The sequence below is a fragment of the Oncorhynchus keta genome, chromosome 2, assembly GCF_023373465.1.
Source record: "Oncorhynchus keta strain PuntledgeMale-10-30-2019 chromosome 2, Oket_V2, whole genome shotgun sequence".
NCBI classification, from domain to species: Eukaryota; Metazoa; Chordata; class Actinopteri; order Salmoniformes; family Salmonidae; genus Oncorhynchus; species Oncorhynchus keta.
In genome coordinates this window covers 44,800,325-44,825,555 of record NC_068422.1, presented here as the reverse complement: position 1 = coordinate 44,825,555, position 25,231 = coordinate 44,800,325, and the positions used below count along the sequence as shown (strand labels likewise).

Genomic DNA, 25,231 nt, shown 5'->3' with positions numbered 1-25,231 from the left:
ATATTGGATGGGAATTATGACCAGACTACGCCATTGTAAGTCAAACACTCGTGCAACTAGAGAGATATAACACATGCATACATTCACTATGTTTACCTTCTGAGGTGCCTTGTGGAGAGGGTTGATGGCTCACTTGTCTGTGGCATTCACACATTCGTTGAACTTGATCACGAGGCCATGTGCTGTCGAAGAGACAGAGAAGAGAGGACAGAAGAGACAGGAGAGGAGTGACAGAGAGAAGAGGAGCGAGAGAGAGAGGACATGACAATCTCGCCAATGAGAAAGTATGGTAAAAATCATCCCTTTTTGCAGGGCTTCCTCCTGGGCGGCATCCTACCGTTGACTCTGTTTCCTCCATTCTTATTGGCCACCCACTCATCAACCAATTAAAGGCAACCAGGTGTGTAGGGCTGACATGCTGCATCCGAGTAAGGTCACCTGCATATAACAAACTACATCAAAACACAGCACACCCAGTGGCACACAATAACATTAACACTGGAGCAGTATTCATAGTTCAATTCACACCGAATGTCCAATTACTACTCGTGTTGAATAGTTATGTTGCAGCTGCGACAGTCACACCATACAGTAAGTAGTCCAGCAGAAGGGAGAGGGAAAGGGCACACACACACACACACACAGGTGGTTATCTGAGCATTTTAAAGAAATGATAAATGAATGGTCTGTCTTGGTTTGAAGCCCACTCACCACGTCAAGGTAAAGGCCATGAGTGGGTCGTTAGTAGACTAAATCAAAATGTTAGTTAAGAACCACAAGAGGTTGGTGAGGGGAGGACTGCTCAAAATAATGGCTGGAATGGAGTAATGGAATGGTATCGAACACATGGAAACCATGTGTGTGATGTGTTTGATTCCATTCATTTAACTCCAGCCATTACTAGGAGCCCATCCTCCCAATTAAAGGTGCCACCGACCTCCTGGGTTAAGAACATTGATGCGTTAAAGCGATTCATCAAATCAAATGTTTCCAGTTGGTCTCCGACTGACCTCAAGTTACACTTGAGTGTTCTGGGTGATTCCATCACAGTGTAGTTGTGTCCAGGAACATAAGGGGTGTCCTGAACGGCATAACCATGATCGATAGTCTGACACCACACTTTACTCACGTGTGTCCACCTTCACAGCTATATCATTGTGATGTAGGCCTACATCTGTATTTAATAGGCTAGAAAAGGAAGCAATCCTTTTTCTTATTAGTGGCATAGCCGTTTCAATTTATACTAAACATTTCACGAAGAAAGGCCAACCTCCCTGGTGACAAATTAAACAAACAGTGAACTGGTTACCAGTAGAAGTACCGTGTCTTCAGAAAGTATTCATAGCCCTTGATTTATTCCTCATTTTGTTGTGTTACAGCCTGAATTCAAAATTGATTACATAGATTTTGTCTCACCCATTTACACACAATACCTCATAGTTAAAAGGTGAAGGCATGTTTTTAGAAATGTTTGCAAAAAAAACACGTCATTTACATAAGTATTCACACAAAATCAAATCAAATTGTATTGGTCACACACACTCAGCAGATGTTTTTGCAGGTGTAGCGAAATGCTTGTGTTCATAGCTCCAACAGTGAAGCAGTGTCTAACAATTCACACAAATCTAAAAGTAAAAGAATAGAATTAAGAAATATATATTTCTCAATGTCGGAATGGCAGTCGAATACAGTAGAATTTAATACAGTATATACATATGAGATGACTAAAGCAGTATGTAAACATTATTCAAGTGACTAGTGTTCCATTATTAAAGTGGCCAGTGATTCTAATTATATGTATATAGGGCAGCAGCCTCTAATGTGCTAGTGATGGCTATTTAACAGTCTGATGGCCTTGAGATACAAGCTGTTTTTCAGTCTCTCGGTCCCAGCTTTGATGCACCTGTACTGACCTCGCTGTCTGGATGATAGCGGGGTGAACAGGCCGTGGCTCGGGTGGTTGATGTCCTTCATGATCATTTTGGCCTTCCTGTGACATCAGATGCTGTAGGTGTCCTGGAGGGCAGGTAGTTTACCCCCTGTGATGCGTTTGGCAGACTGCACTACCCTCTGGTGAGCCCTGCGGTTGCGGGTGATGCAGTTGTTGTATCAGGCGGTGATACAGCCCCACAGGATGCTCTCAATTATGCATTTGTAAAAGTTTGTGAGGGTTTTAGGGGCCAATACAAATTTCTTTAGCCTCCTAAAGTTGAAGAGGCGCTGTTGCACCTTCTTCACCTCACTGTCTGTGTGTGTGGACCCTTTTGGATCGTCAGTGATGTGTACGCAGAGGAACTTAAGCTTTCCACCTTCTCCACTGCGGTCCCGTAGATGTGGATAGGGGCGTGCTCCCTCTGCTGTTTCCTGAAGTCCACGATCAGCTCCTTTTGCTTTGTTGACATTGAGTGAGAAGTTATTTTCCTTGCACCATTCTCCCAGGGCCCTCACCTCCTCCCTGTAGGTCGTCTCGTCATTGTTGGTCATCAGGCCTACTGCTGTTGTGTCGTCTGCACACTTGATGATTGAGTTGGAGGTGTGCGTGTCCACGCAGTCATGGGTGAACAGGGAGTCCTGGAGGGGGCTGAGCATGCACCCTTGTGGGGCTCCAGTGTTGAGGATCAGCGAAGTGGAGATGTTATTTCCTACTTTTACCACCTGGGGGCAGCCCATCAGGAAGTCCAGGACCCAGTTGCACGGGGTGGGGTTCAGACCCAGGGCCCCAAGCTTAATGATGAGCTTGAAGGGTACTATGGTGTTGAATGCTGAACTATAGTCAATGTACAACATTCTTACATAGGTATTCCTCTTGTCCAGATGGGATATGGCAGTGTGCAGTGCGATGGCGATTGCATCGTCTGTGGATCTATTGGGGCGGAAAACAAATTGAAGTGGGTCTAGGGTGACAGGTAAGCTAGAGGTGATATGATCCTTAACCAGCCTCTCAAAGCACTTCATAATGACAAAAGTGAGTGCTACAGGGCGATAGTAATTTAGTTCAGTTACCTTTGCTTTCTTGGGTACAGGAACAATGGTGGCCGTCTTGAAGCAAGTGGAGACAGCTGAGTGGGATAGGGAGAGATTGAAAATGTTGGTAAACACTCCAGCCAGCTGGTCTGCACATGCTCTGAGGAAGCAACTAGGGATGCCGTCTGGGCCAGCAGCCTTGCGAGGGTTAACACGCTTAAACGTCTTACTTACATCACCCACAGAGAAGGAGAGCCCACAGTTCTTGGTCGCAGGCCACGTTGGTGGCACTGTGTTATCCTCAAAGAAGGTGTTTAGCTTGTCCGGAAGCAAGACATCAGTGTCAGCGACGTGGCTGGTTTCCCCTTTGTATTCCGTGGTTGTCTGTAGACCCTGCCACATACGTCTCGTGTCTGACCTGTTGAATTGCGACTCTACTTTGTCTCTGTACTGATGCTTTGCCTTTTTGGTTGCCTTATGGGAGGGAATAACTACACCGTTTGTATTCGGCCATATTCCCTGTCACCTTGTCCTGGTTAAATGCGGTGGTTCGCGCTTTCAGTTTTGCGCGAATGCTGCCATCTATCCACGGTTTCTGGTTTGAGTCAATACAATACACCTGAGTCAATACATGTTAGCGATTTACAGCTGTGAGTCTTTCTGAGTACGTCTCCAAGGGCTTTGTACACCTGGATTGTACAATATTTGCACATTCTTTTAAATATTCTTCCAGCTGATAGTTGATCATTGCTATACAACCATTTTCAAGCAGTCAAAACAGTAACTAGGCCACTCAGAAACATTCAATGTCTTGGAAAGCAACTCCAGTTTTAGGTTATTGTCCTGCTGAATTTGTCTCCCAGTCTCTGTTGGAAAGCAGACAGAACCAGGTTTTCCTCTAGGATTCTGTTTGTGTTTAGCTCTTTTCCATTTATTTTTATCCCCCCCAAAAACTCTGTTGTTCTTGCCGATGATAAGCATACCCATAACATGATGCAGCCATAACCATGCTTGAAAATACAAAGAGGGGTATTCAGTGATGTGTTGGATTTTCCCCAAACATAACGCTTTGTATTCAGGACATAAAATACTTTTTTAGACATTTTTTTTGCAGTTTTACTTTAGTGCCTTATTGCAAACAGGATGCATGTTTTAGAATAATTTTATTCTGTACAAGCTTCCTTCTTTCTCTGTCAATTAGGTTAGTAATTACAATGTTGTTAATTTATCCTCAGTTTTTAAAGTCACCATTGGCCTCATGGTGAAATCCCTAAGCGGTATCATTCTTCTCCGCAACAGATTTAGGAAGGACACCTGTATATTTTTACACCATCCAAAGTGTAATAATTTCACAATGGTCAAAGGGTTATTCAATGTCTGTTTTATTTATTTACTTGTTCCCCCCCCCCCGATCTACCAATAGTTGCCCTTCTTTGCGAGGCATTGAAAAATCTACCTGGTCTTTGTGGTTGAATCTGTGTTTGAAATTCACTGCTCGACTGAGGGACCTTATAAATAATTGTATGTCTGGGACACAGAGATTAAAATAATTTTAAACTCAATTATTGCACAGAGTGAGTCCATGCAACGTATTATATGACTTGTTAAGCAATTTATTACTCCTGAACTAATTTAGGCTTGCCATAACAAAGGGGTTGAATACTTATTCAAGCAAGACAATTCTAAAACAATTTCACTTTGAAATTAGGGGGTATTGTGTGTATGCCAGTAACACAAAATCTTAATTTAAATCTATTTTAAATTCAGTATAACTAGGGCTGGGCGATATATCGAATTAATTATAATTTATGTTTTTGTCCTATATTCCAAATGCCTGTATCGCAAGAGTCAAGGTTTTGTTATTTTTTGTTTATGCCAGCTTGCTTCTGTTGGGGCAGCAGGTATCCTAGTGGTTAGAGCGTTGGACTAGTAACCGAAAGGTTGCAAGATCGTATCCTCGAGCTGACAAGGTAAAAATCTGTCATTCTGCCCCTGAACAAGGCAGTTAACCCACTGTTCCTAGGCCATCATTGAAAATAAGAATTTGTTCTTAACTGACTTGCCTAGTCAAATAAAGGTTAAAAACACATATCTCCCTGGGATATTACATCATTTATGCAGCAGTATACAAGACATATTTTTACTCACCGTTGTTGTGCTGTGCAAACTTTGTGATTAACCTGGCATTCTCTGGATTATAATATAATATAATATAATAATAAATATATATAATAATAATAATATAATAATAATATAATAATAATATAATATAATAATAAATAATATATGCCATTTAGCAGACGCTTTTATCCAAAGCGACTTACAGTCATGTGTGCATACATTCTACGTATGGGTGGTCCCGGGAATCGAACCCACTACCCTGGCGTTACAAGCGCCATGCTCTACCAACTGAGCTACAGAAGGACCACATTGATGGTGCTTTCAAGACAACTGGGAACTTGCTGGGCAAACTTTGTGATTAACCTGGCATTCTCTGGATTGATGGTGCTTTCAAGACAACTGGGAACTTGCTGGGCAAACTTTTTGATTAACCTGGCATTCTCTGGATTGATGGTGCTTTCAAGACAACTGGGAACTTGCTGGGCAAACCTTTTGATTAACCTGGCATTCTCTGGATTGATGGTGCTTTCAAGACAACTGGGAACTTGCTGGGCAAACTTTTTGATTAACCTGGCATTCTCTGGATTGATGGTGCTTTCAAGACAACTGGGAACTTGCTGGGCAAACTTTGTTATTAACCTGGCATTCTCTGGATTGATGGTGCTTTCAAGACAACTGGGAACTTGTGAAAAACAAGATTGAATCATGACATCAGTGATCTTCATGTCGGCGCTCTGGAAAAGAGGCCCGAGTTCCCGACCTGGAATTCCGAGATGGATGACCGTTCTAACCGTTCAGTTCAAGCTTGTTTTTTTTCATGTTCCCAGTTGTCTTGAACTCACTAAAGTCTGAGATTTCCCAGTTCCGAGTTTCCAGTTGTTTTGAACACAGCAGAAGTCATGCTGGATTGACAGCATGGCCAATGTATAAAATATTTTCTGGCCCAGGGTGTTGTGTGTAAATGTTTATACTTTTAAGCTTGGAAAAGAGAGGCCCCTTTTAATAACTGTTTTAATAACTGTGACCTTAATTGCCTACAGTCTGTAAGCTGTTAATGTGTTACCAACGGTTCAACAGGTGCATGTTCATTAATTGTTTCTGGATCATTGAACACGCATGGGAAACAGTGTTTGAACCATTTACAATAAAGATCTGTGAAGTTATTTGGATTTTTACTAATTATCTTTGAAAGACAGGGTCCTGAAAAAGGGACGTTTCATTCTTTGCGGAGTTTAAATGTAATTTTCTGAAAAACAAGCCCTGAATGACAGGTCGCCACTGATTGTATAAATGTGCAATAAGCATAAAATGTTGATTTCTCTTAAATTGTGTGCACAAATTTGTTTACATCCCTGTTCAAGAACATTTCTCCTACGCCAAAATAATCCATCCACCCGACAGGTGTGGCATATCAGGAAGCTGATTAAACAGCATAATCATTACAGAGGTGCACCTTGTGCTGGGGACAATAAAAGGCCACTCTAAAATGTGCAGTTTTGTCACACACACACAATGCCACAGATGTCTCAAATTGAGGGAGTGTGCAATTGGCATGCTGACTGCAGGAATGTCCACCAGAGCTGTTGCCAGATTATTGAATGTTCATTTCTCTACCATTAAGCCACCTTAAACATCATTTTAGAGAATTGGGCAGTATGTCCAACAGGCCTGACAATGTCAGACCATGTGTGTGGCGTTGTGTCAGCGAGCGGTTTGCTGATGTCAATACTGTGAACTAAGTGCCCCATTGTGGCGGTGGGGTTATGATATGGCCAGGCATAAGCTACAGACAATGAACACAATTGCATTTTATCCTTAGCAATTTGAATGCACAGAAATACCTTGAGTTCCTGAGGCCCATGTATTTTAAGGTACCTGTGACCAACAGATGCATATCTGTATTCCCAGTCACATGAAATCCATAGATTAGGGCCTAATGAATGTATTTCAATTGACAGATATTCCTCATATGAACTGTAACTCAGTAGAGTCTTTGAAATTGTTGCATTTTGTGTTTATATTTTTTTTCAGTATCGTTACATTTGTAACAAAAAAGGGCATTTTCATAGACAGACTTGAAGGCCAGATCAGTGATTATTGCAACAACAAAAAAAGCAGGTTAAACTACATTGATAAAATAATTAGTGGGTCTTATGGTTGTGGGAGGCTTATATTTAGACTCGGTATAACTTCACAAGCCCTGAATTCATTAGATTATTGCTGACCGTTTTGAAATGCAGTGTATTTGACCTTTAAATTGTACAACACTTATTTCGAGAAAACATAACTGTATGATTCTTAGGCCTTTATCGCCCAACAAAATGTGGAAAAAGTCAAGGGTTGTGAATACTTTCTGAAGGCAGTGTCCAAATATAAAATAATGAAACAAGAGTGTGCATTGTTCAAGTGTAAGAGGTCCTTAATTGACACCAAAAAGCCTATACTAAAAGGCCTATTCTACACCCATTTGAAGAGGGAAAAAAGCCCCCCCCACTACATAATTTGTGACCAAGTTTCATCTGACTTGTCTCAAATAACTTTCCTGTCAAGCAATGTAGACACAGTGATCAATGTAGCTAACTACACTCAGCCCAAGTGTCATTAATATTAACGAGCTAGCTACATAGGAAGATATTAATAGTGTTTACATCGCAAGCTTGTGAAGGCTAACGATATTTAGATAATGCAAATTTGAAGTAGGCTACCAGCTAACGTTTTCTAGCTAGCCAGCTATCCTCAATGACATTGAATGTGGACTAACCCTCAGCCCCCAGAGTTATAGCAAATCACAAGGCAAACTGACAAGATGGCTATAACCAACTTCATATTCAAGATGAAGTAGCTAGCTAATTAGTTATGTATTACTAAACTCATAACTACAAATCAATTACCAACTTACTTGAACTGTTAATGTAATGATATAATTGGAATCCATTCATTTCAGTCCGTCTTTGGCTGCATCCCAAACACTAAAAAGACAAAAAAACAGATATACAAACAAGAGTACAAAAACCTAACAGACAGGGGAATTACATATCAAGATTCATTTTCAATTTGTTAAATACTTTTATGGTGCGTATTGCTTTTTTGTTTTTACATTTACTGATAATTTCAAAATAATATTTAAATATGTGAAAAGACACACCCTACACCACATATGTCAGAGTCAAGGCCCGCGGGCCACATCCGGCCCGAGAAGGTTTTTTACGGCCCCTGGGATGATCTTGATTTATTATTAGAACCGGCCCGCAGACCGCAGCAAGCCGGCAGCCCGCAGATCTTTTACACGCACCAATACTACATTTCCCACAATGCAACGGTGACGCACCGAGCAGTAGGCTGCTTCATTTCAATATTTATTGGCACAGCAGTTGTCAGCATCACAGTAAAATTAACTTTCAGATACCCATCAAAAATGGCAAAACGGAAGGTGGACACTGAGAACCGGGGTTTCAAACAAGGTGGGAGTCGGAGTATTTGTTCACGGAGGTAGCTGGAAAACCTGTGTGTCTTCTGTGTGGAGAAAGTGTGGCGGTACTGAAAGAGTATAATCTGAGACGACATTATGAAACGAAACACGCGGACAAAAACAAGAATATGGACATGGAACAAAGGCTACAAAAGGCAGAGGAATTAAAACGAGGCCTCAAATCTCGACAGGCTCTGTTCAAAAAAGCCAAATCACAAGGCCAGGCTGCTGTCAAGGCCAGTTTTATTTTGGCAGAAGAGATCGCTAAATCAGCCCGGCCATTTACGGAGGGGGATTTCATCAAAAACTGCATGATTAAAGTTTGTGACGAAGTTTGCCCAGAAAAAGGCAACTTTTTAAATGTGAGTCTGAGCAGAAACACCATTGCCGAGAGAGTAGACCAGTTGTCCATCAATCTAAAAGAGCAGCTTGTGAAAAAGGGAAAAGATTTCATTGCATATTCCTTGGCTGTGGATGAGAGCACCGACATTTCTGACATTGCCCAGTTGTCAATTTTCATCCGCGGAGTGGACTCCAGCCTAAGCGTGACAGAGGAGTTTTTGGCTTTACGTCTATGCATGGCACAACTACGGGGCATGATTTGTATGAAGAGGTGTCAAGATGTGTAAATGAGATGGAGCTGCCTTGGGAAAAACTTGTGGGTTTGACAACCGACGGAGCACCTGCGATGTGTGGACACAGGAGCGGACTGGTGGCGAAGATACGGGAAAAGATGCAAGAGGAAAACGCGACAGGTGAGCTGACAGCTTATCATTGTATCATACACCAGGAAGCGTTGTGCGGTAAAGCCTTGAAAATGGAGCATGTAATGAGCATCATCACGCACAGTTAACTTTATCAGAGCCAAAGGTTTGAATCACCGCCAGTTCAAGGCATTTCTGAAGTTAGAAACGGAGCATGGTGATTTGCCTTATCACACAGAGGTGCGATGGCTAAGCCAGGGAAAGGTGCTTCAAAGATGTTTCGAGCTTCGTGAGGAGATTTGTCTGTTCTTGGACAGCAAAGGGAAAGACACAACACAACTCCGAGACGAAATGTTTCTGTGTGAAATGGCTTTTCTGTGTGACATTACGAGTCATCTGAATGCAATGAACTTGCAGCTGCAGGGTCGGGATCGTGTCATCTCTGATATGTACAGTACAGTGAAGGCATTTAAAACCAAACTGACTCTGTGGGAGACGCAGATGCGGAAAGAAAATTTGAGCCACTTTCCCAGCTGCCAGACCATGAAAGAGAAGCTCTCTACCAGTGCGTTCCCGAGCGCACAGTTGGCTGATAAAATAGGTATGCTTGCCGCTGACTTTCGACGCCGATTTGCTGACTTTGAAGCACAAAAAAGCAGGTTGGAACTGCTCGGTAACCCATTTGCTGTTGACGTGGAAAGCTCACCACCAAACCTCCAAATGGAGTTGATTGACCTCCAATGCAATGATGCACTGAGGGCAAAATATGCGGCAGTGGGTGCTGCGGAGTTCGCCCGTTTCCTCCCCGACACAATGCCCCAGCTGCGCATCCAGGCTGCTCAAACGTTGTCTATGTTTGGCAGCACATACCTGTGTGAACAACTGTTTTCTTTGATGAACTTGAACAAAACATCACACAGAAGTCGACTTACTGCTGAACACCTCCACTCAATTCTGAGGATTTCCTCAGCTCAGAGCCTTACCCCGAACATTGATGAACTTGTGGAAAAGATGGGACACCACCAAGTATCACCCTCAACCTCAAACAAGTGAACATTACTGTGCAATCACATATTTAGAGTTTTTACTCAGTTCAAGTTTAAAAGTTAAAGTTTAATATTTGTTTTCACTGCATGTTACTTCTCCTTAAACAAAGTGTTGTTTTTGATTAATAGATTTTTGCACTTTATTTTATTGTATTTCAATCCAATTATATTTTAAAAATATTTCAGTTGAGTGGATGATAGAAAATTGCTATTATTGTTTTTTTCTTTGAAGTAAATTTAGCCCACTTTTGCTAAAATAGAAAATATAGGCTACTGATGGTGCCTTGAATACCGGTTTCTTTCATTTAATGTTCATGTTATGGGGATTTTTATATAAAGGAAATTTGTCTTTTGTGTCTGTTGAAAATTAAAGATTACTGACAGAGCCATAAGAAAATATTGCTTTATTTATCTGATCATATTGGAATATATTTGTTAGGTTTTCAGTAGGTTCAATTAGGTTCACTAGACTATATGCGTCATTTAAAAAATTTTCAATGAACATTCGAACAGTCCGGCCCTCGGCTTGTAGCTAAATTTTTTATTTGGCCCTCCGTCCATTTGACTTTGACACCCCTGCCCTACACCTTCAGCACTCAAATTAAGACACACCCTATACCCTCAGCCCTCAAATTCAGTGGACACTTCTGATGACGTTTCCATGACGTCTGACGCGTATACACTTGTAGCGAAAGGGAGGAATGATTTTTAAATGGACTGCCCTTGCCCGGAATTATAATTGCGTGTCTACTTATATTAACTATATAATTATTAATATACGCCGACTGTATGACAGCTAGCAAATTAATTAGTTAACTAACGTTAGCCTGCCTAGCTCGAACTTCTGAAGAATGAATGTTTTATTTCTACAATTTCCAAAAGCTAAGCAAACAAAAACATAATTACTTTTACGACACGTGTTTGTGCATTAGAGGCACCATTTCTAACCGTTTTACTTACACTTGTATGTTGATTTATCCATACTGAGGTTGGGGTTCTAAGTGTCGGCATACTTTTTTTTAACCGGATGTAGAATTATTGCGAATTGAATTATGGGGCGTATCAGGCCCGAATTGGACATAATTATATACTCGCAAACTCGATCAAAAATGAAGGCTGAGGGGCTTACGTTGCAGACTTCCTTTGTTTGTCTAATCGTTTGGACAGACATCCAAGATGGTGACGGGGATACCCCCAAGGGCATAAGACGAGGCTAAACTCAGTGGACAATGGACCTGATCGGACAGCTCAGAGCCTCTGCTCTTTTCTGTCCATAAAACGAGGGTGTGTCTTTCATGAGTTTGAAACGCAGCCAAGGTCACAGGATGACTAGACAATGTTAACTTCGGCTGTGAGTGCCTGGGGGGGGGGGATAAACATCTAAGACAGCTCATGGAAACATTCTATTGATATTTTTGGTATAAAGGTGATAACGAAAGTGTCGTTTTGAGAAGAACATTTTCAAAATTCCCGAATGAGGACGTCAATTGGAATTGTCTTTCTGGGCTCCGCGTCAGTTAAACTGCAGTACCGCCAGTCTCCTATGGGTACATGGGATGGCGTACTTCCCAACCGGAACCCTGGCATCAAAACGCGATGACTTCAAATCCGCCTCGATTTCCGTTTCATTGACATACGGGAACAGGAACCACAACAGTAGCTGGCTGGTGGCCCAAAACATTGAGAAAAATCTAACTTTCAAAGGTTAGTGAAATGGGGGTTTATAATAATCTCACCTGCATGTGGTGTGTCCCCTCATCTGGCAGTCTGTCTGTCATCCTATATGAGCTAGCTAGCCGGTTAGCTTATGACGTCCAATAAAAGCTATCGTCTTTAGCTTGCAGTCGAGCTAAATCAATTTTACTTAGCTATTCGATAACAGCAGGTAGATGGAGATTAATTGACAGATAACTTAGATTAGTATCTGTATCCATGCTCGTGCATTATTCCCTTCGAGTCAATAGCCTCAGGTCCGGATTGAGTACTGTATATCACTGCTGTGCAGTGTCACAATGACGCTCTCTACCCCACCAAATCCAGGGCTTGTGCCTGAGTCCGGCCTACGTGGATGGAAGTGGAGATTGCGTTCGAGATGGGTCCTGAGAGAATCTTACCGAACTCTGAGGAGGAGCTAGTCCAGGAGCGGCCGTCGGACGCTGGGGTGCCTGAGGTGGGCGGGGAGTGGAGTGGAGAGGAGGAGGATGATAATGGAGGTTACTATTACCAGCCACTAAACCAGGACCCTGATGGACTAAATGCTGCACCAGGGGACCATCCTGAGGATATGCCCCCAGTAGCAGAGCAACTGCAAGAAGTCCAGGAGAGAATAGAGGTATCGAACTCTATATTCTGAATATGATCAGTTTAGTTTTTCGATCAGTGTCATGTGTTTATCATCTCTATAAAGACAAGTCAGTGAAATGTTAGCTGTCATGTTGCTTGTCAAGACATTTATCAAACTTGATTGACTTCCCCACAGTTGATGGGCTTGCATCTTCCCCAGCCCCCTCCCCCAGATAGTGATGAAGACTCAGAAGGAGCACACAGCAGCGCAGCCTCCATCCCCATGGATGAAGGTGAGGACGCAGCCTTGCTTCGTTCATCCATAGTACCCCTACATACAGGGCTCTTAGAATAATGAAGTTTCAATCAAATGCTCTCTGAATGTAGTGCCTTGTACTGATGTCCATCCCTTCCTTCAGACCACGTGGAGCTGGTGAAGAGGACCATGGCAGCAGTGGCCCTGCCCTCTCTGGCCATCCCGGCCTGGGCTCAGGAGATCTCGGACGACCAGTGGAAGGACATGGTCCAGCAGACGCTCCAGACTCGCCAAAGCTCAGAAGGCCTGAGGCTAGAGCACAAATAAGACTGAATTGCCTCCTTCCCTCAGTCTGTCTTTAACTCTGTCCTGCATTTCACCAACACACTTACCCCAGGGGAGTCTGCACTGAGGTCCTCTCTGAGCAGGTGTTAGGTGTCTCAATTCTCAAGAGATTGAACTCCTCTACGTCCAATTCTCATTAGATGATATTTCTGATGAATATTTGTTTTTCAAAGGAGGCTCTTGGTACCTACTACACCTAACCTGCTGCTTAAGGTCATTTGTAGGGTTTGTGAAGGAGTTCGAATGAGTATAGTATATTTTGTCTCTCAGATCAGGCAAACTCTTACCGTTTCTGCTCTGGAGGAACTTGAATCAGTGTACTGGAGTACGTATGAGGCTCAATGACAGTTTGGCCGTGAGTACAGAAGCACTATTATATCCCCCCCCCATATGCTTCCTGAGACATTCCAACCACCCTTTCCAACATCCGATCACCTTTGTTTGTTTTTAATGTGATACTTTCTATTGGTTGTGATTACCATATTATAATACTATTAAATCAGTTTTTGTTGAATGTAATATATAAGCTGTCCGCTTTATTAGGTACCCCACCCATTCATGAAAATTGATAGTTTTTACAGACAGTGAGTCATGTGGCTTGCTATATAAAGCAGGCCTTCAGTTACTGTTCGATTAAATGTTAGAATGGGCAAAACGAGTGACCTAAGTGACTTAGAGCATGGTATGATCATCAGTTCCAGTATCTCAAACTGCAGCCTTCATGGGCTTTTCACGCATAAGTGTTTAGGGCTTCCTGAGAATGGAGCGACAAACAAAAACATCCAGTCAGCGAAAACATCTCGGAACACACAAGGATCAACGAGTTGTCACGGATGGGCTATTGCAGCAGACGACCGCACCGGGTTCCACTCATATCAGCTAAAAATAAGAGGTGGCTCCAGTTGGCATGTGATCACCATTACTGGACAATTGGTGACTGGTAGAATATTGCCTGCTCTGACAACCTGGTTCCCCATGCTAATAGCAGTCAGGATTTGGCGTAAGCATGAGACCATGGACCTATCCTGCCTGGTGTCAATGGTAAAGGCCGGTGGCGGTGGTGTGCCGCCGTCCAATCTGTAGCAATGGCATGTTGCTATAGTGTTAGCATGGACCAACATCCCTGTGGTACTTTTCCAACTCATAGAATCCACCCCCAGAATAATTTAGGCTGTTCTGGAGAGAAACGGGACTCCGACCGGTACGAGATGGGTGTACCTAATAAACTGGCCAGTGAGTATTTGGGCATAAATTAACCATGGAAATGTCAGTCTTTCTTGTACCATGAATTCTGCATAGGGTCATTAGCAAGTTCAATCAATGATGGATATTGTTTGTGAGGATAACAGATTCCCAAACTCAATGGATGTCCACAATTTTTTTACTTTATTTTGTTCTGTACATACATGAACATCTGTACAAAATATGACTTTCATACTATGTAATGCTCTACCTAATTAAAGTACAACATATGTACATATGACCTGGAAAGCAGCTTAAGATTAGTGTCAGACCTGGTGGGGGTGGGGTGGAGAGAGACCCTTTGTTTTAAAAGAATGTCCTCTTCAGTTTGTGTGTGGCTGCTGGACAAACTGAGCCATTTCATGTCATCAGTAGTGACATGTGCCCTGGTACAATGCTACCTATCTCTTGTAGTCTGGAATGTCTCAACAGCTACTTTCTGGAAGCATGGCCAATAGGAATGCATGTGCCTTGCTCAGTCAGGTGAGAGAACAGTAATACATTATTTCTATTAATAATTCATATTTAAAACTATATTGCGACTTATTGATATACTGTTTATAAATACAAATGTCTCATGCACAGGTAACATTTTCAAACCTCACCAGAAGACAATTTAGGTCTTCGGTGCAGACAAGACTTGGCAAATCCAATCTGAGCTGATGAGATTTTTGTTCCACCGAGGGAGAATGTAGAGGTTATCGCTACTGTGATTACGAAAAAAAGTGTATTTTTATGTGTCAAGATAAACATGTTAGGAATCCAACTCAGATGATATAAAAAGCAGCTCGGATTTAGACTGCTCTAACGTTATGACTGTAAGGTCATGTTGAGGGAGGGAACTCTTTGGCAGCCAGCCTCTTAAGTATGTGTGCGATGACGACTCACTTTGCCCAGCAGCCTTAGGAGTCAGTAATTCCCCACTGTTGGGTGTGATTGACAGACAACTCAATAGACGAGACCATACGACAAAGAAATGACCTCACGCAGCAAGTGGAAGAAAACAAACCAGAAACAAAAGGAGGGAGGAGTAGTAAGGGGGGTGAGTGGGATTAACCTACAGGACAAGGGGGTGGTAGGGGTGCACCCCTAAGCAATATACATTACAATATACAGTACACATTTGCAACAGTAACCACAGCCTTTCCTTTTTCCCATATGGGCTAGTAAAGCAATTCTATATTTTTTTATCTGTAGATAGTCCTATGAGGAGGATTGTTTTGCGCACTTCCATACACCATTCAAGTGCATGAGTTTGTTTCAACTAAAAATATTGCTTAGGTTAGGAAAGAGACCTATTGAATCAAGCCGGTTTAGAGGAGAAAGGGGAATATGATATTTTGTAGAGATTCCCTACACTTGAACCAAAAAAAACGTTTTCCTTTCCGCAATGAGGCTACCTCAACAGAGGTGCATTTTCATAAATCCACAAACGCATAAGATAGAAAGGCCAGAAGATGGCTACAGAGGAAAAACTAAAGAGGCAGAGGAGATGTTACCCATTGGGCCAGAAACATTAATAAACACAAATATAATTATGAAGGAAGGAATGGATGTATAACAATCATGACAGTCAGAGTCTGGACAGAGCAGAGTGAGAAGATTATCTTTAAGAAAACTGAGAAAAGGATGGACACTGCAGCAGCTTATGGTTGCCTTTCCTAAAGAGCAACAACTTGAGGACAATATTACCCTGACATCCTATTATCTTATTCTTATTGTGTTAATTTAGATTTTAGCCTACTTGGTAAATATGGTCTTCTTCTTGAACTGCACTGTTTGTTAAAAGCTTGTAAGTTAGCATTTCACGGTAAAGTCTACACTTGTTGTATTCAGCATTTCACGGTAAAGTCTACACTTGTTGTATTCAGCATTTCACGGTAAAGTCTACACTTGTTGTATTCAGCATTTCACGGTAACGTCTACACTTGTTGTATTCAGCATTTCACGGTAAAGTCTACACTTGTTGTATTCAGCATTTCACGGTAAAGTCTACACTTGTTGTATTCAGCATTTCACGGTAAAGTCTACACTTGTTGTATTCGGCGCATGTGGCAAATACAGTTTGATTTGATTTAAGTGAATTGGTTTCTGAGGTTTCTTTTTGACACAGTGACATGATTTTGTTTTTGAGCTACACCTCTAGTTATAAAAATACAATAAACATTTTTTCAACAGGAGCTCTATTACAAGTTTAGACATTTGTTCAAAACTTATTCTGTATCTTCAAGTGCTTTATAGTGGACCGGCCGGCTAGGAATTAAAATATGAAAAGCCTCATCAGTTCTGTGAACAAGTCTCAAAAACCGACCAAAACAAAAACCACTTCTTAGAGCAAGCAGATGATTGTGATTGCTTTCTCACACCTTTTGGGGGAACTAGGCGAGATATTGGTAGGGGGTGGGGGGGCACCTCGTGGGCAAAAATATTTTACAAGTCATTTCACTCTTTTTGCCGTGGGGCAGAGAGAAATGTGCAGTTTTACAGCTAATTTCCTGCAATTCTACACATGTTGCCATGACTTATGCCATGTTAATATGATATCTATAGTTAAATACATATCTGAGTTAAGTGACTACCTGGAGATCAGGGCCCCTGGGCAAGTGCTCTTCATGCCTGGTCTGTAATTTGGCCATGATAACTACACGTTTAGATAGCTGGGTAGACTAACTTACCAATCTAAAAAATGTTAGCGGACATGGGCTAATTGAGTGACTGTCAGTGACTGACAAGCGGGAAACTCTGAAATTTTAATTCCAAACTACAACATTTTCAGACAAGATAGAACTGCCAAAGGGGGCGATCTACTGCAAAGATAGCCTGCAGAGTTCTGTCCTACTATCCAGGTCTGTACCCAAACAATTTGAACTTCTACTTTTAAAAATCCACCTCTCTAAAAACAAGTCTCTCACCGTTGCCGCCTGCTATAGACCACCCTCTGCCCCCAGCTGTGCTCTGGACACCATATGTGAACTGATTGCCCCCATCTATCTTCAGAGCTCGTGCTGCTAGGCGACCTAAACTGGAACATGCTTAACACCCCAGCCATCCTACAATCTAAACTTGATGCCCTCAATCTCACACAAATTATCAATGAACCTACCAGGTACCTCCCCAAAGCCTTAAACACGGGCACCCTCATAGATATCATCCTAACCAACTTCCCCTCTAAATACACCTCTGCTGTCTTCAACCAAGATCTCAGCGATCACTGCCTCATTGCCTGCATCCGTAATGGGTCAGCGGTCAAACGCCCTCCACTCATCACTGTAAAACGCTCCCTGAAACACTTCAGCGAGCAGGCATATCTAATCGACCTGGCTGGGGTATCCTGGAAGAATATTGATCTCATCCCGTCAGTAGAGGATGCCTGGATATTTTTTTTAAATGCCTTCCTAACCATCTTAAATAAACATGCCCCATTCAAGAAATGTAGAAGCAGGAACAGATATAGCCCTTGGTTCTCCCCAGACCTGACTGCCCTTAACCAACACAAAAACACATCCTATGGCGTTCTGCATTAGCATCGAACAGCCCCCGTGATATGCAGCTGTTCAGGGAAGCTAGAAACCATTATACACAGGCAGTTAGAAAAGCCAAGGCTAGCTTTTTCAAGCAGAAATTTGCTTCCTGCAACACTAACTCAAAAAAGTTCTGGGACACTGTAAAGTCCATGGAGAATAAGAACACCTCCCAGCTGCCCACTGCACTGAAGATAGGAAACACTGTCACCACTGATAAATCCACCATAATTGAGAGTTTCAATAAGCATTTTTCAACGACTGGCCATGCTTTCCACCTGGCTACTCCTACCCCGGTCAACAGCACTGCACCCCCAACAGCAACTTGCCCAAGCCTTCCCCATTTCTCCTTCTCCCAAATCCGTTCAGCTGATGTTCTGAAAGAGCTGCAAAATCTGGACCCCTACAAATCAGCCGGGCTAGACAATCTGGACCCTTTCTTTCTAAAATGATCTGCCGAAATTGTTGCCACCCCTATTTACTAGCCTGTTCAACCTCTCTTTCGTGTCGTCTGAGATTCCCAAAGATTGGAAAGCAGTTGCGGTCATCCCCCTCTTCAAAGGGGGGGACAGTCTTGACCCAAACTGCTACAGACCTATATCTATCCTACCATGCATTTCTAAGGTCTTCGTAAGCCAAGTCAACAAACAGATTACCGACCATTTTGAATCTCACCATACCTTCTCTGCTATGCAATCTGGTTTCAGAGCTGGTCATGGGTGCACCTCAGCCACGCTCAAGGTCCTAAACGATATCTTAACCGCCATCGATAAGAAACATTACTGTGCAGCCGTATTCATTGATCTGGCCAAGGCTTTCGACTCTGTCAATCACCACATCCTCATCGGCAGACTCGACAGCCTTGGTTTCTCAAATGATTGTCTCGCCTGGTTCACCAACTACTTCTCTGATAGAGTTCAGTGTGTCAAATCGGAGGGTCTGCTGTCCAGACCTCTGGCAGTCTCTATGGGGGTGCCACAGGGTTCAATTCTTGAACTGACTCTCTTCTCTGTATACATCAATGAGGTCGCTCTTGCTGCTGGTGAGTCTCTGATCCACCTCTACGCAGACGACACCATTCTGTATACTTCTGGCCCTTCTTTGGACACTGTGTTAACAACCCTCCAGGCAAGCTTCAATGCCATACAACTCTCCTTCCGTGGCCTCCAATTGCTCTTAAATACAAGTAAAACTAAATGCATGCTCTTCAACCGATCGCTACCTGCACCTACTCGCCTGTCCAACATCACTACTATGGACGGCTCGGACTTAGAATACGTGGACAACTACAAATACTTAGGTGTCTGGTTAGACTGTAAACTCTCCTTCCAGACCCATATCAAACATCTCCAATCCAAAGTTAAATCTAGAATTGGCTTCCTATTTCGCAACAAAGCATCCTTCACTCATGCTGCCAAACATACCCTTGTAAAACTGACCATCCTACCAATCCTCGACTTTGACAATGTCATTTACAAAATAGCCTCCAATACCCTACTTAACAAATTGGATGCAGTCTATCACAGTGCAATCCGTTTTGTCACCAAAGCCCCATTTACTTCCCACCATTGCGACCTGTACGCTCTCGTTGGCTTGCCCTCGCTTCATACTCGTCGCCAAACCCACTGGCTCCATGTCATCTACAAGACCCTGCGAAGGTAAAGTCCCCCCTTATCTCAGCTCGCTGGTCACCATAGCATCTCCCACCTGTAGCACACGCTCCAGCAGGTATATCTCTCTAGTCACCCCCAAAACCAATTCTTTCTTTGGCCGCCTCCTTCCAGTTCTCTGCTGCCAATGACTGGAACGAACTACAAAAATCTCTGAATCTGGAAACACTTATCTCCCTCACTAGCTTTAAGCACCAACTGTCAGAGCAGCTCACAGTACTGCACCTGTACATAGCCCACCTATAATTTAGCCCAAACAACTACCTCTTTCCCAACTGTATTTAATTAATTAATTAATTTTGCTCCTTTGCACCCCATTATTTTTATTTATACTTTGCACATTATTCCATTGCAAAACTACCATTCCAGTGTTTTACTTGCTATATTGTATTTACTTTGCCACCATGGCCTTTTTTGCCTTTACGTCCCTTCTCACCTCATTTGCTCACATTGTATATAGACTCGTTTATACTGTATTATTGACTGTATGTTTGTTTTACTCCATGTGTAACTCTGTGTCGTTGTATCTGTCGAACTGCTTTGCTTTATCTTGGCCAGGTCGCAGTTGTAAATGAGAACTTGTTCTCAACTTGCCTACCTGGTTAAATAAAGGTGAAAAAAAAAACGAAGAAAAAAAACTGCTGATGCACAACCAAATATCTCAATTCCTTGTGTATTCTACTATTCTAACACTCAACAGTAAATTGAGACCCGGACTGACTGCCCTGCATACACCAATTATCTAGGCTTACAATCATGCTATTAGCTTACGACTAATAAACAGGGAGAATGTAATTCAACAGATGCTGTAAGGCCATGATTTAAGGATGCAAAGAGGTGACTTCATGAAGCTTCAACTAAAGAGTGAGAAAAACTGGTTTCATGGAAGAGACTGACATACATGAATTAAATTAAGATAAAGGCAGCCATCTTGATTCCTCGTCCTCTCATGTCATTGCTTTGCCTTGTAAGCTTTGTGTCCCAGACTTGGCTTCCCCAAAATGTACTATGCTGCCTGGACATGAACTGACAGAAAGTTTTTGCAATTTTTTTTTTTTTAACAGAGCAGAATCACTACTTCCACTGGACAGCCAGCTAGACTAGAGCATGTCCCTATTTTCCACCAAACCAATCAGATAACCCACACCCCCTCACTCCAGACAAGCTAGCGGGACCGCCACTCACTCGACTGCCCTCTATAGGTAATGCTTTGGTCGTTCCCTTTCAGCACAGCAGATCACAGTAGGAGGTAGGAACATGAGGACAACCAAAACCAATCTGAAAGGAAACAGAAACAAAACAAAGAAACATGCTTCACGGATGCTTACACTTAATACTCCTGTTGTATAATGGTTGTCCTCATGCAACCTAACAATCAGCCCACTGTAGTCAAGTATATGTGAGTATTTGGAAGTTGGAACAATTTGTACGTCTGTGAGTATGTTCTTATGTGTGCGTATAAGAGTGTGTGGTCTTGTCTAACTCTGATGGCATTGGTTTTCTGCAGATGGGGATCTCCGGCAGAGATGGAGGGGTGGAGGGGGAGGAGAAGCGGAGGCGAAGAGGGGGCTATCAGGTGTACAGTAGGCGACTGTTTGGATGAGAGACGGACAGGAGGGGAGTTAGGCATGGAGGGTGCCACTGCTCCCTGGTCAGAGGGCCTCCTCGTTGGCCGTCAGATACTCCTCTGCTCGCTTGTGTTGCTCCAGGGCTTTTATAGTGTACACGTCCTGCGGCAGCTCCGACTTCCGCCGCATCAACACCTTGTCTTTCTTGATGTCCTTCATCCCCTATGGAAGAATATACGTAGAGCAAAGTGAGACTGTTAGTTCAGGGCCATATCCAACACAGCAATGAAACTTTTCAAATGGACAGACGGGGACTGGTGAATTCTGAAACTGACATGAGTTGAAGAATTAGTTTACAACTTAAAAAAACGTAGAAAGACAAAAATAAATGAACATGTGAAAGAGAAGTGTTGATTTTTCTTGATTCATTGATTGGCTGGTAGGTGTATTAATACTAGGCTGGGACAACAGCCTGCAGGGTGTACTGTATGTGGCTACGGGGGGTGCGAGTACATACCTGTGATTCAACAAATTAAGGCCTTGACGATCAATTGATTAGTAAGTTACTAGGCTGGGGAAAAAGCCTGCAGGTGGGCGTATGTAGAGAGTGGTGTACCTCGACGTGTGCTGGTAGTTGTACCTGTGTGGCCTCTGTCTCGACAGTCTTCTTCAGCAGCTGAATGTCCTCAGCAGTGGGCGTCTCCGTCTCCATGGAGTACAAGGGCACCCCTCCCGGACTCTCATTGTACATCATGTACTGGAAAATTACAGATAGAAACAAATTAGTTGGATGTGGTCTGGATACCGACTGTGAAACACACCCACGAATGTACCAAGATCAACATCAGACAGCCCATTGAATTCAGTAAGAAAATAAGCAGACCTCTTCTTGTGGGTGGAGACCAGGTCGGAGTTTGCTAACCTGCAGATAAAGCATAGGTTAAAAGACAGATATTTGCTCTCTCTCAGTCAGACACTAGGCAGGTTTCCGTTTTTTTCCTTTGTCAAACTTTCTTGTGACAAATTGATGGAAAGAGATTTATTTTTTAAATGATGATTGCTGAATCATTTTTGAAGGGACGCAGGGCACGTCAGCACGTGACTATAAAACCCCACTCCACATTTATTTTCTAAACGCCTACTGCTTTCTAAATCTACATTTCAACTCTAAAAATGATGTTTCTATGCAGGACAACGATTGTCCTGACTTTCAAGAATGCCCAAATTGCTTTGCCTTGCTTTTCTGGTTGGCAGGATGCACGTTTCACCATTTAATTATATCAGATGTACAGTAGTGCAAGTCTCACCATGCCACGGACCAATGCCATACGCTGGCACATTAGAACCATTACAATATGGCAAATATGAGTCAATTCTCGCTTTATATCCATGCTGGCTTTTGTGGACGACGTGACATGAAACAGAGAGGTGGGAGGGCATACAGGCTGTTGACAATTTATTCATTGCCTAAATGGATAATAGAAACACTTCAACAATCATTTTATATTTGACAATCTGGGTTTTTGCAGATGTTGTTGTTGTTGTTGTTGTTGTTGTGACGTCATTACATCCAGCTGTTTTTAATAAACACAAGACAGTTAAATGGAAACACACCGTTGCCGGCAATTGTGGCATCTATTTTCTATGCGAACTTTCTAAAATGTTAATGGAAACATAGCTACCGACACACACACACACACACATATCTAGGCTACATTCACTAAAGCATAATTCCTCTTAATTAAATCTTCAGCTCTTTGTTCCTGAGCTCTTGGAGCTGGGAATCAGTCACGAGAGACGATCAATGGTGATAATTAGATGTGTCTGGAACAAAAGGACTTTATAAAGTCAAATGAATTCAAGCATAACCCTGTTTAAAACCCTCTCAAAAATCCCCTCTACCTCTTACTGTACATACAATTTCACACACAACCATAGCAACATAATTACTGAGGACTGGAGTTTTTTCTCCCTTTCAGTTGCTCCTGGCGACAGTGATATTATGCAATGCATTTGGAGAATAATGAGACAGGAAGCGTGTTACTAGGGACCATTAATTTGATACTACATACAACACACTTATAAAAATAAAAATAAACTATTACGCAGTGTCCATCTACAAATGTCTAATGTGGAAATAAATAGCACAGTCTCGTTTCCTGAGCCTACTCCCTGGAACAGTGTGATGTGAATGTTCCATAATGCACGGGGATGGGGTTGTGGTGTTTTTTGGCATCCTGCAGTAGGGCTCACCTGAGGGTTATGCTTGGCCAGCTCCTCGATCTTGTGCCAGACCTCCTCACGCTCCTTCAGCTTGTACTTCTCTCTGAAAACACATCAGCAACAAAAACAACTTTGAGTTGGAGCCAACCAGGAAATTAGCTGGCTTGGCATTTTACTGTGCTTTGAGGGAGAGGATCAATAATTCTACATGAAAAAAAAAAAAGAAAGAAGAGAAGTGGCTGATTTAATAGAGGACCATGCAGATCTCGGAGCCCAGTGGACTCACTTCTGTTTCTCAGCCTTGTACTGCTGGGTGCAGTCATCAAACAGCTTCTGGTTCATCTCCATGAAGAGCTTCAGGGCGTTGTAGATCAGCCCATGGATTGTCCTAGACCATAGGAAGGGCATTTAACACACTGCAATATGTGCAGGTTAACATACAATGAATCATTGAAATGCCTTTTTAAGCGAGTGCTGGACATCAATTGTTTTCTGGATTATAATTCAAAAGGATCCAGTATCCCATTTTTTTTTTAGGGGAGAAAAATATTTCCGCACAAAGCGCATTATCTGTTCTTCCCTTACAACAATGAATTGATTTCTTCTCTCAAAATGCGAACCCAGCTATGACAAATAGTTGCCAGACTTGTTTTGGAGGCACATCAGTTTAGCAGGAGCATTGATCTTTTAAATGGACTTGGACGCAGGGGTCATACTTGTTCCAGTGGCTCTTGGAGTTCTTGTAGAGAGCAGGGAACATGATGGGGAGGATCTTGGCAGCGTTGTCACTGATCAGACTCATGATGTACTCGTTGTTCCAGTAGTACAGCGCCCTCTCTGCCACCTTGAGCACCCAGAAAAGGAGGCCATCAGACCATACGCCCCTTCCATTGTGGATACGGTATAGTTCCTGTGCTTGTTCACTCTGTCCACGACAGAATATCGCACATGATTCTAAGACAAATTACTTTCAATTGGCATGATGTTATTTTTTACTTCATGAAGGCAATGCCATATTTTGTTATGTTTGGGCCAGTGAAGCTGAATGAGTAAACACGGCAGTGTGAGTGAGCTTGAGGCAGGCGTAGTGTACCTGGAAGTGTGGACTGGAAACACACTTGGCCAGCTGTCTGAACAGCGGCTCCATGACCTTGACGAACTCAGAGGGCTCGATGACGTCCAGGATCTCCTCCAGCTCGTTGAGGAACATCACCTCTTTGGGGCTGTGGGTCTTAGGCCAGAACTTCAGCAAGCCCATGATCACCTGGGGGGGTCAAATCATTTACACAACATTAACTCTGTATAAAACCATATATTACCCAGCTAAGAACCTTTGGCTGACAATCCCCAGTTGAAGACATGCCAAACTCACTGGTTCAGTTAGACTACTGTCCTTTTCCAAGAACTGCACGACGCAATACGCCAGCTGTGGAGAGAGATGAACAAGTTGTGCGAGTGAGAGCATTTCAGCAGGAGCTGATATAGGAGAGTCATGTCTGACCCTCACACTGTGTAAGGGAGGGGGCCTTTCAGAGCACTATGGTACCTGTGGGTGGTAGACACTGAGTGACTTCACTTTGTGAAGCGGCAGCAGCACTCGAATCAAGAACATCTTGTGCTCCTCTTTCAATGGCAGGGCAAAGCCGTTGATTATGCTGGGGACGAGGGACAAGGGGAGACTTGTTTTAGATTCATCTTCTTTTTTTAATTGTAAAAGAGATGATGTGTTGACGGGATAGCACACCGTGCACTCACCTTCCTAAGATCTCTAAGAGCTCGGCGATTCCATTGTGATGCTCGGTTTCATATATAAACCTGC

General features: G+C 42.8%; 3 protein-coding genes across 5 annotated transcripts in view; 1 reads left to right on the top strand and 2 right to left on the bottom strand.

The window, feature by feature from the left end:
- Positions 1–25,231, bottom strand: part of LOC118401088 (serine/threonine-protein phosphatase 2A 56 kDa regulatory subunit delta isoform-like) — a 633,889-nt gene that overhangs the window by 559,586 nt on the left and 49,072 nt on the right. Inside the window, exons 8-17 of one of the 2 annotated variants that reach the window (XR_008077634.1) lie at positions 25,168–25,227; positions 24,959–25,067; positions 24,785–24,838; positions 24,506–24,676; positions 24,129–24,256; positions 23,699–23,800; positions 23,443–23,515; positions 22,073–22,111; positions 21,830–21,946; positions 17,904–21,411 (exon numbers count right to left, since the gene is read on the bottom strand). Coding sequence is in view for 1 of the 2 variants with exons in the window: in XM_035798309.2 (XP_035654202.1) it covers positions 21,274–21,411; positions 21,830–21,946; positions 22,073–22,111; positions 23,443–23,515; positions 23,699–23,800; positions 24,129–24,256; positions 24,506–24,676; positions 24,785–24,838; positions 24,959–25,067; positions 25,168–25,227 (991 nt within the window). In the remaining variant the exon portion in view is untranslated. Of the gene's footprint in view, positions 1–14,551; positions 21,412–21,829; positions 21,947–22,072; positions 22,112–23,442; positions 23,516–23,698; positions 23,801–24,128; positions 24,257–24,505; positions 24,677–24,784; positions 24,839–24,958; positions 25,068–25,167; positions 25,228–25,231 lie in introns of those variants that run through there. The other variant, XM_035798309.2, reaches the window with a different exon arrangement.
- On the bottom strand, positions 1,358–4,400 carry LOC127911297 (uncharacterized). The gene is made up of 2 exons (XM_052477498.1): positions 3,004–4,400; positions 1,358–2,863 (listed from the first exon to the last, which is right to left on the bottom strand). Exon 2 carries the CDS (start codon positions 2,785–2,787, stop codon positions 2,110–2,112), a length of 678 nt encoding a protein of 225 aa, XP_052333458.1. The 5' UTR covers positions 2,788–2,863; positions 3,004–4,400; the 3' UTR covers positions 1,358–2,109.
- On the top strand, positions 11,028–14,664 carry LOC118401102 (male-enhanced antigen 1-like). Of its 2 annotated transcripts, none has more exons than XM_052477523.1 (4): positions 11,028–12,008; positions 12,345–12,636; positions 12,808–12,880; positions 13,007–14,664. In XM_052477523.1, exons 2-4 carry the CDS (start codon positions 12,373–12,375, stop codon positions 13,168–13,170), a joined length of 501 nt encoding a protein of 166 aa, XP_052333483.1. In that variant the 5' UTR covers positions 11,028–12,008; positions 12,345–12,372; the 3' UTR covers positions 13,171–14,664. The 2 variants fall into 2 exon arrangements, with proteins under 2 accessions (XP_052333483.1, XP_035654233.1); XM_035798340.2 differs by having other exon boundaries at positions 11,300–12,008; positions 12,784–12,880.

Coding starts and splice junctions, on each gene's coding strand:
- LOC127911297 (XM_052477498.1), bottom strand. CDS start 2,787: ATGTTGTACATTGACTATAGTTCAGCATTCAACACCATAGTACCCTTC.
- LOC118401102 (XM_035798340.2), top strand. CDS start 12,373: ATGGAAGTGGAGATTGCGTTCGAGATGGGTCCTGAGAGAATCTTACCG. Junction 12,637..12,783: donor AAGTCCAGGAGAGAATAGAG/GTATCGAACTCT, acceptor ACTTCCCCACAG/TTGATGGGCTTGCATCTTCC. Junction 12,881..13,006: donor CTCCATCCCCATGGATGAAG/GTGAGGACGCAG, acceptor CCCTTCCTTCAG/ACCACGTGGAGCTGGTGAAG.